This window comes from Aotus nancymaae, unplaced genomic scaffold, assembly GCF_030222135.1.
Source record: "Aotus nancymaae isolate 86718 unplaced genomic scaffold, 86718_ANA_hifiasm-v0.15.2.pri h1tg000040l, whole genome shotgun sequence".
Classification (NCBI taxonomy): domain Eukaryota; kingdom Metazoa; phylum Chordata; class Mammalia; order Primates; family Aotidae; genus Aotus; species Aotus nancymaae.
In genome coordinates this window covers 23,225,215-23,239,514 of record NW_026988454.1, presented here as the reverse complement: position 1 = coordinate 23,239,514, position 14,300 = coordinate 23,225,215, and the positions used below count along the sequence as shown (strand labels likewise).

General features: G+C 37.0%; 1 protein-coding gene across 3 annotated transcripts in view; it reads left to right on the top strand.

Annotated features, from left to right (window-relative positions):
- The window catches only part of UTRN (utrophin), a 580,690-nt gene that overhangs the window by 244,053 nt on the left and 322,337 nt on the right, over window positions 1-14,300 (top strand). For all 3 annotated transcript variants that reach the window (XM_064360600.1, XM_064360601.1, XM_064360599.1), the window contains 4 exons: window positions 540-731; window positions 1,558-1,730; window positions 9,784-9,934; window positions 11,351-11,526. In XM_064360600.1, the coding sequence (XP_064216670.1) occupies window positions 540-731; window positions 1,558-1,730; window positions 9,784-9,934; window positions 11,351-11,526 (692 nt within the window). The remainder of the gene's footprint in view (window positions 1-539; window positions 732-1,557; window positions 1,731-9,783; window positions 9,935-11,350; window positions 11,527-14,300) is intronic.

The following is a 14,300-nucleotide window of genomic DNA, read 5'->3' as shown; positions in this document are numbered from 1 at the left end:
TCAGAGGTTAAGATTACATACCGAATTACCTGGGTATTATTTTAATCAAACCCCTTTGTGCATTTCATGTTGTGATATGGAAACATGTTTAACTTGCTTGTATTTTTAGCAGTGAGGCCCAATTTTAAAATCGTGATATTTTTAAAAGGGTGAAATCATAATGGTATCAAAATGTTTTATTTCATACAAAACTTTGACTGGGGACATATTCATGTTCCTTCAGCAACTCAGGAAAGAAATTCTTATGTTTTCTGTTTGCTAACTGAGTTTAGATGGCATAGATCTTAAAGCCTGTCAAATTATTAACATACTTATACTGTTTAATAGCATGCTGCAGATGAAAATTAGAATACAGATTGTTAAAGGTTTCTGTTGCAAGGTAGGTTTATAATATAAAGCATTAAAACTAGGTTAAAAAAATGTGGCACATGATACTGCGTTCCTTCACACAGTAGTCTTGTATTTTCTCAATGTGTTATTATTCGTTGTGGGGATATTTTAAGATATATGCATTATTTTGTTTTTTACTGTTTTTGTAGGCAATCCCCATTCAACAAAGGAAAATTGGTCAACTTGCTTCTGGAATGAGATCATCACTTCTTCCTACAGATTATCTGGTTGAAATTAACAAAATTTTACTTTGCATGGATGATGTTGAATTATCGCTTAATATTCCAGAGCTCAACACTGCTGTCTATGAAGACTTCTCTTTTCAGGAAGACTCTCTGAAGGTAGATCTCCAGGCACTGTGTTTGAATGTCCACAGTTAATGCAGAAGTGGGACATTTGTTCTTGTGCCTACTTAGATGGTCTATATGTTTTACAATTTGTGCTAGGGAATTAATAATGTGTATGACTAGTAAAGCTTTCCTTTATTTTCCAAGAAAATACAATACATTTTGAATTTTTAAAAACTGAGTATGGATTAAGTGTGCACAGTTATTTCCAACATCAGAGCCTTTGTTTAAAATTAAACACAGACACAGACCACCGTTCCGTCTTATGAATTAGATTGTCAGTTGATGTTAATTGTCAGCATTTATCAGGCAATTTATAATGATTTAAAATTGGCCAGTTGTTGAGGTATGGAGTGGCATCTTGATTGTAAGTTAGTTAAACTTTTAAATTCTAGCAAGGCATTTTCATGTAACTTGATGGCATTTGTATATAAAGTCGCAATAAAGTCACTGATAATATGGATTTGATGGTGCATTCCTGTCATTTAAGCATTATTAGATGTTTGAAAATGTTAATATTTCTAGCTTCAAATGCCTTATTACCTATAGAGAATGTTACTGAAGCTTTTCATGTGCCTGTACATATGCTACTATTGTGAGGACTTTTTTCTTGCCATGAGTATATTATGTAGCATATTTCACACATTTTGGCCAATATAGGGTATCAGTTTTTAAAAAAGTTCCCAGTTTTCATGAGCAACAATGGTTATGCCTCATTGTTACTTTAAATGAGTGTTCTACAATATAAATTTCTGGTCATCTGTGATTGCTTTTTTGTTACTTTGCTGGATTTTGTTAATCTATGACAATATATTTTTAGAATATCAAAGACCAACTGGACAAACTTGGAGAGCAGATTGCAGTCATTCATGAAAAACAGCCAGATGTCATCCTTGAAGCCTCTGGACCTGAAGCCATTCAGATCAGAGATGCACTTACTCAACTGAATGCAAAATGGGACAGAATTAATAGAATGTACGGTGATCAGAAAGGGTATGTGTAAATGACATTAATATTTAATTTTTATAAAATGCCTGCAAGTTCATAGGCCATGAAAAAGGTCATGTGTACATTGAGATTAATGAGAATATGTTTCATATCCTTGTAGTTTGCCTTATTATTATTATTATTTTTTCTCTTGAGGTAGAGCCTTACTCTGTCACCCAGGTTGGAGTACAGTAGTGCGATCTCAGCTTACTTCAACCTCTGCCTCCTGGGTTCAAGTGATTCTCCTGCCTCAGCCTCCGAAGTAGCTGGGATTACAGGCACACACCACCACACGTGGCTAATTTTTGTGTTTTTAGTAGAGATGGGGTTTCACCATGTTGGCCAGGCTGGTCTCAAACTCCTGACTTCAGGTAATCCTTCTGCCTGGACCTCCCAAAGTGCTGGGATTACAGGTGTGAGCCACTGCACCCAGTTTAATAAATTGTGATGAATATGGTTCCTTAAAAGAGGAATGTGATCATGTACAGATGACCATTTATTATCAACGTAATATCTTGATAATATAGACACACTTCTAATTTTTAGTGTCTGTATAGTGTCCATTCTCTTTAAAAAATTGAAGAAAATTTTCATTAATGTTCACTTTCTCTGCACATTTGATGATTAATGTGAGTGAAGAACAGAGGCAGCTACAGCTAATTAGAATCCATATATAACACCAAACCCTTTTTTATAACTTCTGTTTAAATAAATCCTTTTGAGCCTTCTTCTTACTAGATTTTGACCAGGCCTATTAATAGAAATGAAAATGGGTAGATTTTTGTCAGTAGCTGTAGATGTGATGGAAAGGCAAATAAGTTGTTAAATAACCTGACAGAAAGTGCTGTATAAGGGGAAAGGGAGCACAGAATAATACATTGGGTGACTTGAGAGGCATACACACAAAAACTAGGCATCATGTTCCTCATCTTTTTTTTTTTATTTTAGCCCACATACTTTATGTGACTAACGAATCCTTGAAAAGATAGCTTTTAGTGGCCTTTGGTATATTCCTTTGTATGGCTTTTACAAATTTTTTCTTTGTTTATTTAGAGAACATTCTTTTACATACATCTTTATCCATACTTATATTTCATTAGGCTTGATCATTAGGTGAAGACAGATTTCTTTAAAAATAATGACATTTTAAACCTCTGTATTATATCATGAAATTGATTAGTATACCCCTGCCAACAGTATTTGTAAAAATGTCCTTCTTCTTGAGCCCTTACTAACATTGACAGGTGTTTTTAAAATTATTTTTTAAAAATTTGCCAATTTTATAGTGATAGATTACATCTCAATTCTATTTTCATTTTTTTATTATTAGTGCTACTAATTTGTGTACATTAATTTTGTATCCTGAAACTTTGCTGAATTTATTTACCAGTTTTTAGGAGCTTTTTGGATGAGTTATTAGGGTTTTCTAGGTATATGATCATGTTATCAGCGAACAGTGACAGTTCAACTTCCTTTTAAGCGATTCAGCTGCCCTTTTGTCTGATTGCTCTGTCTAGGACTTCCGGTACTGTGTTGAATAGAAGTGGTGAAAGTGGCCATCCTTGCCTTGTTCCAGTTCTCAGGGGGAATGGTTTCAACTTTTCCTGCTTCAGTATAATGTTGGCTATGGGCTAAAACTGATAGATGGGTTTTATTACCTGAAGATGTGCTCCTTCTATGCCAATTTTGCTGAAGATTTTAATGATAAAGAGATGCTAGATTTTGTCAAATGCTTTTTCTGAGTCTATTGAGATGATCATGTGATTTTTGTTTTAATTTTCTTTATGTGGTGTATCACATTTATTGACTTGTGTATGTAAAACCATCCCTAGTATGAAACACACTTGATCATGGTGTATTCTCTTTTTGATATGCTATTGGATTCAAATAGCTAGTATTTCGTTGAGGACTTTTGTATCTATGTTCATCAGGGATCTGGTCTGTAGTTTTCTTTTTTGTTATGTCCTTTTCTGGTTTTGGTATGAGGGTAATACTGGCTTCATGGAATGATTTAGGGAGGATTCTGTCTTTGTCATTTGGAATAGTGTTAATAGGATTGGTACCAATTATTCTTTGAACGTCTAATAGAATTCAGCTGTGAATCCATTTGGTAGTGGACTTTTTTTGCTGGTAATTCTTTAATTACAGTTTTAATCTTGCTGCTTGTTATTGGTCTGTTTAGAGTTTCTATTTCTTCCTGGTTTAATTTAGGAGGATTGTATATTTCCAGGAATTTATCCATCTCCTCTAGGTTTTCTAGTTTATGCATATAAAAGTGTTCCTAATAGCCTTGAATGATCTTTTCTGTTTCTGTGGCATTAGTTGTAATATCACCCATTTTGTTTCTAATTGAGTTAATTTGGATCCTCTCTCTTTTCTTGGTTAATCCCACTAATAGTCTATCAGTTTTATTTATCTTTTCTTTTTCTTCTTCCTTCCTTCTCTCTCTCTTTCCTTCCTCCCCTTCCTCCCCTTCCTCCCCTTCCTCCCCTTCCTCCCCTTCCTCCCCTTCCTCCCCTTCCTCCCCTTCCTCCCTTTCTCCCTTCCTTCCTTCTTTCCTTCTTTCCTTCCTTCTCTCTCTCTCTCTGTCTTTCTGTCTTTTCTTTCTTTCTTGTTTCGCTCTTGCTGCCCACGCTGGAATATAGTGGCGTGATCTCAGCTCATTGCAACCTCTCCCTTCCAGTTTCAAGAGATTCTTCTGCCTCTGCCGCCTGAGTAGCTGGGATTACACATGCCCCACCACGCCTGGCTAATTTTTTTGTATTTTTAGTAGAGATGGGGTTTCACCATGTTGACCAGACTGGTCTCGAACTCCTGACCTCATGATCCACCAGCCTTGGCCTCCCAAAATGCTGGGATTGCAGGTGTGTGCCACCGCACCTAACGTATTTATGTTTTCAAAGAGCCAGCTTTTTGTTTAATTTATTTTTTGTATTTTTTTTTTTTGTTTCACTTTCATTTAGTTCTGTTCTGATCTTGGTTATTTTTTTCTTCTTCTGTTGGGTTTGGGTTTGGTTTGTTCTTGCTTCTCTAGTTCTTTGAGGTGTGACTTTAGATTGTCTATTTGTGCTTTTTCGGACTCTTTGATGTAGGCATTTAATGCTGTGAACTTTCCTGTTGGCACTGCTTTTGCCATATTCCAAAAGTTTTGGTAGGTTGTGTCATTACTATTGTTCAGTTCAAAGAATTTTTTAATTTCCATTTTGATTTCATTGTTGACCCAATGATCATTCAGAAGCTGGTTATTTCATTTCCATGTATTTGCATGGTTTTGAGGATTCCTTTCAGAGTTGATTTCCAATTTTGTTCCACTGTCGTCTGAGAGAGTATTTGATGTAATTTCAGTTTTCTTAAATTTGTTGAGACTTGTTTTGTGGCTTATCACATGGTCTATCTTGGAGAATTTGCCATGTGCTCATGAATGGAATATTCTGCAGTTTTTGGGTAGAATGTTCTGTAAATATCTGTTAAGTCCATTTGTTCTAGGGTATAGTTTAATTCCATTGTTTCTTTGTTGACTTTCTGTCTTGATGACTTATCTAATGCTGTTAGCAGAGTATTGAAGTCTACCACAATTAATGTGTTGCTGTTTATCTCATTTCTTAGGTCTAGTAGTAATTGTTTTACAAATTTGGGAGCCCCAATGTTAGGTGCATATATGTTTAGGATTGTGACAATTTCCTGTTGGAGTAGTCATTTAATCATTGTATAATGTCCCTCTTTGTCTTTTTTTAACTGCTGTTGCTTTAACATTTGTTTTGTCTGATATAAGAATAGCTACTCCTGCTTGCTTTTGGTGTCCATTTGCATGGAATATCTTTACCTTAAGTTAATATGAGTTTTTATGTGTCAGATGAGTCTCCTGAAGACAGTAGATACTTGGTTGGTGAATTTTTATAATTCTGCTATTCTGTATATTTTAAATGGCGCATTTAGATCATTTACATTCAATGTTAGTATTGACATGTGAGGTACTATTCTACTTATTATGCTATCTGTTGCCTGAATACCTTGTGTTTTTTTTTTTTTTTCATTTTATTATTGTTTATAGGTCCTTTGAGTTTTATGTCTTTTTTTTTTTTTGAGCCAGAGGTTGCTCTGTCACCCAGGCGGGAGTGCAGTGGTGTGATCTCGGCCCAATGCAACCTCCGCCTCCTGGATTCAAGCGATTCTCCATCTCAGCCTCCCAAGTAGTTGGGACTAGGCACCCGCCACCACACCTGGCTAATTTTTTTTTTTTTTTTGTATTTTTTAGTAGAGTCGGGGGTTCACCATGTTGGCCAGGCTGGTCTCAAACTCCTGACCTTAGGTGATCTGCCCGCCTGGGCCTCCCAAATTGCTGGGGTTACAGGTGTGAGCCACTGCACCCAGCTGAGATTTATGCTTTAAGGAGTATTTTGTTTTATTTCATTTCCAGGATTTGTTTCAAGATTTAGGGGTCTGTTTAGCAATTCCTGTAGTGCTGGCTTGGTAGCGGAAAATTCTCTCAGTATTTGTCTGAAAAAGACTGTCTTTCCTTCATTTATGAAACTTAGTTTCACTGGATACAAAATTCCTGGCTGATAATTGTTTCTTTTAAGGAAGCTAAAAATAGAATCCCAATCCCTTCTAGCTAATAAGGTTTCTGTTGAGAAATCTGCTATTAATCTGATAGGTTCTTCTTTATAGGTTACCTGATCCTTGCCTCACAGCTGTTAAGATTCTTTCTTCTTTACTTTAGGTAACCTGATGACCATATGCATAGGCAATGATTTTTTGCAATGCATTTTCCAGGTATTTTTTGAGCTTTTTGTATTTGGATATCTAGATCTCTAGGAAGGCTGGGGAGGATTTCCCAAATTATTCCCTCAAATATATTTCCCATACTTCTGGATTTCTCTTCTTTCTTGGGAACACAAATTATTCTTAGGTTTGGTCTTTTAACATAATCCCCAACTTCATGGAGGCTTTGTTCATTTTTTAAAATTCTTTGTTCTTTGTCAGATTGGGTTAATTCAAAGTCTTGTCTTCAAGCTCTGAAATTCTTTCTTCTGTTTGTTCGATTCTATTGCTGAGACTTTCCAGTGCATTTTGCATTTCTCTAAATGTGACTTTGATTTCCAGAAGTTGTGTTTGTTTTTTATTTATGCTATTTATTTCACTCGAGATTTTTTCATTTATATGCTGTGTCATTGTTTTGATTTCTTTAAGTTGGCCTTCACTTTTCACTGGTGCCTCCTTGACTGGTTTAATAATTGACTCTCTGGATTCTTTTTCTGGCAATTCAGAGATTTTGCCCTGGTTTTGATCCATTGCTGGTGAGCTAGTGTGATCTTTCATGAGTGTTAAAGAACCTTGTTTTGTCATATTACCATAATTGTTCTGGTTCCTCTCATTTGGGTAGGGTATGTCAGAGGGAAGATCTGGGACTCAATGGCTGCTTTTCTGATGCCTTTGTCCCACGAGGTGCTCCCTTGATGTGGTGGTCTCCTCCTTCCCCTAGGGATGGGGCATCCTGAGAACTGAACTGCAGTGATTATTATTTCTCTTCTGAAGCTAGCCATCCAGCAGAGCTACTGGGTACCGACCTGGTACTGGGGGGTGTCTGCAAAGAGTCCTGTGATGTGATCCTTCTTCAGGTCTCTCAGCTGTGTATACCAGCACCTGCTCTGGTGGAAGTAACAGGGGAGTCAAATGGACTCTGTGAGTGTCCTTGGATATATTCTGGTTAAGTTTGCTGCTTTTGTACTGCTTGGCCTCCAACCAGGAGTTGGTGCTTTCAAGAGAGCATCAGTTGCAGTAGTATAGGGAGGAGTAGTATAGGCAGTGGCAGGCCCATAGAACTCCTGAGAGATTATGTTCTTTGTCTTTGGCTATCAGGGCAGGTAGAGAAAGACCATCAGGTTGGGGCAGGGTTAGGTGTATCTGAGTCAGACTCTCCTTGGGCAAGGCTTGTTGCGACTGCTGTGGGGAATGGGGGTGTGGTTCCCAGGCCAATGGAGTTATATTCCCAGGGGGGATTATGGCTGCCTTTGCTGTGTCAGACAGGTCGCCAGGGAAGTGGGAGAAAGCTAGAAGCTGCTGGCCTCACTCAGTTTCCACACAGCCCACAGCCCAAAAGGCCAGTCTCACTCCTAACGGGATCCCCCACCCATACCCCCTGCCAATAGCACAGCACTGGGTTTATTTCCAGGCAGCTGGTGAGCAGGGTTGAGAACTTGCCCCAGGTGACTAGTCTCCCAGCTGAGAACACAAGCTGACTCCCAGTTCCTCAGCTCTCCCATGGAGCAGCAGTAGCATTCTACCTTCTCCAAAGGGTCTGTAGATTCTCTGAGTTTTCGTGGTATGTTCCTGTGCTAGTTCTTGGAACAAAAGTTCACTGTATGTCTCCACACACTGCTCTATTTGTCTGAGTGGGAGCGGCAAGTTAGTTCTGCCTCCTATCACCATTTTGTTTTTCTCTGTCACTGATGATACTTTCTAAGTTTAATTTTTTTATTTTCAATGTCATTAGATCATTAAAACAGCCTTGTAGCATCCTAAATTTTGAAATTGTGATTGTTGTGTAGTTATTGTGAATTTTTGCAAACAATAATGAGTGTCTTAATATCATCTCATAGTGCCTTTTTTAAAATGCTTTTTTTCTGTCATACTCAATAGAAAATTGCTTTACTGTGGGCAGTATTAGTAAAATTTTAGAAGTAATTTTTATGGAAAAAGACAATATACACATTATTTAGGGGTTATTGATATTAGAAATCATTTTATATTATTTTTAAAATAATATATATTTTTTTACATAAAATATAAATTTTATTAATATTATTAAGATCTCAGAGATTACTTCTAAAACTCTTTCAACTCCATTACTCTAAACAAAAAGATAGGAGAAAAAATTATTTAGGATCCTAGTCCAATAAAGCTTTTCCTTTTTACACCTATTTCATATATTCTGAATATGACAAGCGCTGGATTTTACTTTGCCATCTTTAAGAGTTTGGTTTAAACATAAATATCAATAGCCCTCTGTCTTGTTGTATAACTTGGGCTCTGCATGCAGTTTCATACTTTGCTGTATTTAGGTAAATGGGACACTCAGGACTAGTCATTACCCAAAGTACATTAATCTGCTCAGGCAGCCATAATAAGATAACATAGACTGCATAGCCTAAACAACAGACATTGACTTTCCCACAGTTCTGGAGGCTGGAAGTTCAAGATCAAGGTGCCAGTAGAGTTGGTGTCCAGTGAGGACTCTCTTATTGGTTTGCACATGGCCACCTTCCTGCTGTGTCCTCACATGAGAGAGCTCCGTGGTGACTCTTCCTCTTATCATAAGGACACCAGTCCTTTCAGACTAGAGCCCCACACTTATGGGCTCATTTAACCTCATTTGCCTCCTGAAAAGCTCTGTCTCTAAGTACAGTCACATTGCCAGGTTAGGGCTTCACTGGAAGAATTTTGATTGGACAAAATTCAGTATATAACATATAGATAAAGGAGTATATGGGCAGTTTGAAGTGTTTTGGCCTTTTGTGCTTTATTCTTGCCAGGAACTAAGTGTTCTGGCAGTAAAACAACATATATTTTCCCCAAGAAAATAATGGATCATATTTTATATTTCACAGTATCTAAATGTTAAATGTATAAAGTTGGAAGGGTTAACATGCCTACAGCTAATCGATTCTGATTTTTCAAGCCAGAGAAGGCTACATCTTTTTAGTTAAAAAGCTGCTCCAGTATGTGCATGAGTGTGTTCATGAGTGTGTACATATGTGTGTGTACATAAGTATGCATGTGTGTGTACATGAGTGTGCATGTGTGAATGTATGAGAGAGATGATTTGGTAGCTGGTGGTGTGAGCACATTGCTTTACACTTGGTATGATGCCTGTATCTCTAAGAGGACTTATTACATGTATCCCACTACAAAAATTGGTTTTGTGGAACATTAGATTGTGAATTCAGTTGTTTGAGATCTTTCTGTTTAAATGAGATTGGATTTTCTTTTTTAGAATAATTGCTCCTAGGCAGTCCTGGAAAGTTTAGAAACCTATTTTATTTTGTTCATTGTCCTCTAGTTATTTTGATAGGGCTATGGAAGAATGGAGACAGTTCCATTGTGACCTTAATGACCTCACACAGTGGATAACAGAGGCTGAAGAGTTACTGGTTGATACCTGTGCTCCAGATGGCAGCCTGGACTTAGAGAAAGCCAGGGTGCATCAGCAGGTGAGTGCTTTCTGTTAGAGGAGTGTGTTGCACATATGGTTAGTGTAAAAATACTCCTTAGTGGCTAATATGAAAAACAATTTTATTTAAACAATTTTATATTTAGAATAAAATGTATAAAATTTTATGCCTAAGATTATACCAAGAACAAAAAATATATGCATGCCTTACCTCTGTTTTTTGTACTTAAACACTGAGGCATCTCATTTTTTTTTTTATCATTGATAGTTATCATAAAAGTAAATTATTCTGGAGTGACAACAGGGCAGCTGCTCATGTAAGTCTAATTCAGTCTTGGGAAAATATAACACAAAGTTAGTTCTGCTGTTAACAATAGGTCTTTAAAAATAATGTTAGAAAGCACACACAATTTCAATTCTACCATTGATAAAAATATTTTCTCTTTTATTAAATTTTTAAAATGTATTTTATTTAGAAGGACATGACAAGGTAAAGAGAATTCATTTTTTTTAAATAAATATGTTAATACATTTTTTTAAATTTTTGGAGTTACAGATATATTTAAATTTGACTTGAAATTATTCATTTAATCTGTTACTTAAACATCTGTAGACAATTGTGTTAGTCTGTTCTCATGCTTCTAGTAAAGACATACCGAAGACTGGGTAATTTATAAAGGAAAGACGTTTAATTGACGCACAGTTCAGCGTGGCTGGGAGGCCTCAGGAAATTTACAGTCATGATAGAAGGGGAAACAAACACGTCCTTCTTCATATGGCGGCAGGAGAGGGAAGTGCTGAGCGAAGTGGGGAAAAAGTTCCCTGTAAAACCATCAGATCTCATGAGAACTCACTCACTATCACTAGAACAGCATGAGAGTAACCACCCCTGCTGATTCAGTTACCTCCTACTGGGTCCCTCCCATGGCACATGGGTACTATGGGAGCTACAATTCAAGATGACATTTGTGTGGGGACACAGCCAAACCATATCAACCAGCGAAGCAATATCTTAGCAAAATGCACATTTAGGTTTACTTGCATATGGTAGAACACAAGGGTATAAGGATGTATTGGGGTATATTATTTTTTAAAAGCAATGCCTTCAAGCACTTATTTTAAAGAAGATGAGCAACTCATTTTCATCAAACATGATTGATGCTTATACTTTATTGTAAACAGCTGTTACTTGTTTTATGTTATTAGGCTGTCCTATTTCCTTGTATTTTGCCTGATGCCATTCATGAGAGTGGGTTAGATTTCAAAATAAATTTCATTTAGCATGTTTATTGAAATGTAATTAAATAGTTTAAAAATTCCTTTTTAAATATAAAATATTTTTCCAGAAACTTGTTTCTTTAACACTTAAATTGATACCACAATACCTGGGTGGATTCATTGCATCAGAATCATTTGATTATTAGTGAAATTAATCTTGAATTGTGGTCTGTTACAGGAACTTGAGGAGGGTATCAGCAGCCACCAGCCCAGTTTTGCAGCACTAAACCGAACTGGGGATGGGATTGTGCAGAAACTCTCCCAGGCAGATGGAAGCTTCTTGAAAGACAAACTGGCAGGTTTAAACCAACGCTGGGATGCAATCGTTGCAGAAGTGAAGGATAGGCAGCCAAGGTGATTTGGCTATGATTGTTTGCAGGCACAGGAGTGAACATATTTTGGGTAGAATCTTTTAACATGCAATCCAATGAGTTATTTTATTGTTTGACATTATAATAGGAATTTTACTGACATTTAAGACCTCTGCTGCCCCTGCTCCCCCTTCCTGTATTTTTAGGCTATCCATAAAGTCCCATTTTCTACTCAAATATTACATATGTAAAAAACAAATACCTTTATTCCTTTTATTTACGACTGCTTATTATGATATGGTGATTATGGTAGGAATTTAAAGTAGTTGAAAGAACTGAAACATCAGCTTTGAGGTTTGAAGGTCTGGGTTCAAGGTCAGACCTTCCCCTTGCTTATTTCCTGACTGAGCCTGCATTAGTAATCCCTCTCAGTAAGTTGTTTTAGTGTCAAATGTGTTCTATTCTGTGCTTTGCAAATAATAAAGTGTTTTGTCTATGTAAAATAATACATATAATGTAGTATTATTAATTTTTATGTCAGATTATGTTACAATACCTCAGATTTTATTTGAGTGTCTTCTGGTTGCAAATACGTTTGATTATCAATGAATATAATGCTCAACACTATACATACTTTCCATATTTAAAGTTATTTGACATTATTTTCTGAGACAGTCAATGAATTTTTTCTACTTTCTACATTTCTGCTTTGCTTCGTATATTCCATCATTAATGATCTTTTTTGTTTGTTTGTTTCTTATTGGTAGTTTGTGGTTTAAAAGTCCAAGTTTTTTTTTTCTGTTAATTTTAACTCTGTTGATGAAGTATTATTTTAATGACAAGCTATCATTTTGTGAAAGACCAATCTAATACTTTATCAGGCCCAGTATTATTATGAAACCTAAAATATTCAAGTATGATGTGACCTACAGTTGCTTTTTATTTTAAAAATCTATTATTTTGTGTGTTTTGGTAAGAGACAAATAATAATTTGTATGGTGTGGTTGAGAGATTACCACGTGGCAGAGAGAGTATATGGCACTTTGCACACATTGCCTCGTTTAGACCTCACAATTCCCCTCTAATTGGAAACTGAGGCTGAGAGAGGCGAGGTTAAATAACTTGTCCAAGATCTCATAGAAAGTAAGTAGTCATGCTATTTTATTCTCTCAAATATTGTGCTATACAAACTTGGAAAGACCACAGAACTCTCTGGCCAAAGTGTCTTTCTCTGGTAATGAGAACTATGATATTACCACAGAGGATTGTCCTGAGGATTAAATGCAGTAGTGTTTGTAAAATGTACATGCCTTGATTATTCATAGTAAACACTTAGTATCTATTTCTTATGAAAGCAAGTTAGCTTAGAACTTATTTTATAAGCATATTATTGCTGAATTTTGCCAGTGATTAATTAATGACCTCATCGATATTTATTGAGCTCTATGTTTAGCACTAAAGATTCAGGTATGATTAAGGAACTCAAAGACTATGAAGAAGAAGAAAATGATTAAAGAAAATATCATTAAGAAGATACAGTGTCAGAGAGGCAGATGTGATGGGCTGTGGAACTTAAGTATCACAGAGGAGGGGTGCTGAAGCTGAGTTTTAAAGCATTTATGGCAATTTTCTATAAATTTCTTCTAGGGAGGCCCTTCTAGGCAGAAGTAAAACAGCAGTCCCAGTCCGGGTGTGGTGGCTCATGCCTGTAATCCCAGCACTTTGTGAGGCCAAGGCACACAAATCACGAGGTCAGGAATTTGAGATCAGCCTGGCCAACATGGTGAAACCCCATCTCTACTAAAAATACAAAAAATTAGCTGGGTGTAGTGGCGGGCACCTGTAATCTCAGCTACTTGGGAGTCTGAGGCAGGAAAATCACTTGAATCTGGGAGGCAGAGGTAGCAGTGAGCCAAGATAGTGCCACTGCACTCTAGCTTGGGCAGCAGTGTGAGACTCTGTCTCAAAAAAAGAAAGGAAAAGAAGGGCAGGGGAGGGGAGGGAAGAAAAAAACTAGGGAGAGGAGGGGAGGGGAAGGGAGGGGAGGGGAAAAAAACCCCAGCAGAGGTGGGAGGCATGAATGGCATTGTCTTGTGAGAGATCTGCAAAGGATTGAAAGGAGAGGAGGGTTCAATGACCAGAGGGAGGATTGGAAACTGAGGTCCCATAAGATTTTATATGTTTGCATGGAGGGTCCTAGCTTGAAATGATTTATCTCCTAGACTTTTATTGTTTTTTTGAGACAGTCACTCCATTGGTCAGGCTGGAGTGTAGTGGCGTGATCTCGGCTCACTGGCTCACTGCAACCTCTGCCTCCCAGGCTCAAGCAATTCTCGTGCCTCAGCGTCCTAGTAGCTGGGATGACAGGTGCCTGCCACCATGCCTGACTAATTTTTGTATTTTTAGTAGAGATGGAGTTTCACCATGTTGGCCAGGCTGGTCTAGAACTCCTGGCCTCAAGTTGATCTGCTGGCCTTGGCCTCCCAGTGTTCTGGGATTAGAGGCATGAGCCACTGTGCCCTTCCTCTCCTAGACCTTTTTAAGGAAAAACATGTACCTGCTGGGAGATTTTAACAATAAATGCAGTAATTCTTCTAAATATTGTCAAATAGATCTCTGTGGAGTGTGGTAATTACAGCTGCTAAAACTAAGAAGGTGAAGCTAAATACATATTTTACTCATTTTTTAGAAGTGAAAAGAATAATGAATCTCCTCCCCAACAGCTTATATTTTGACTAAAACAATGTTTCTGTAAATTAATGCTAAACTTCACTTTAGGTTTGTAATATATATTAAATTGGGACTATCTTGGATAGA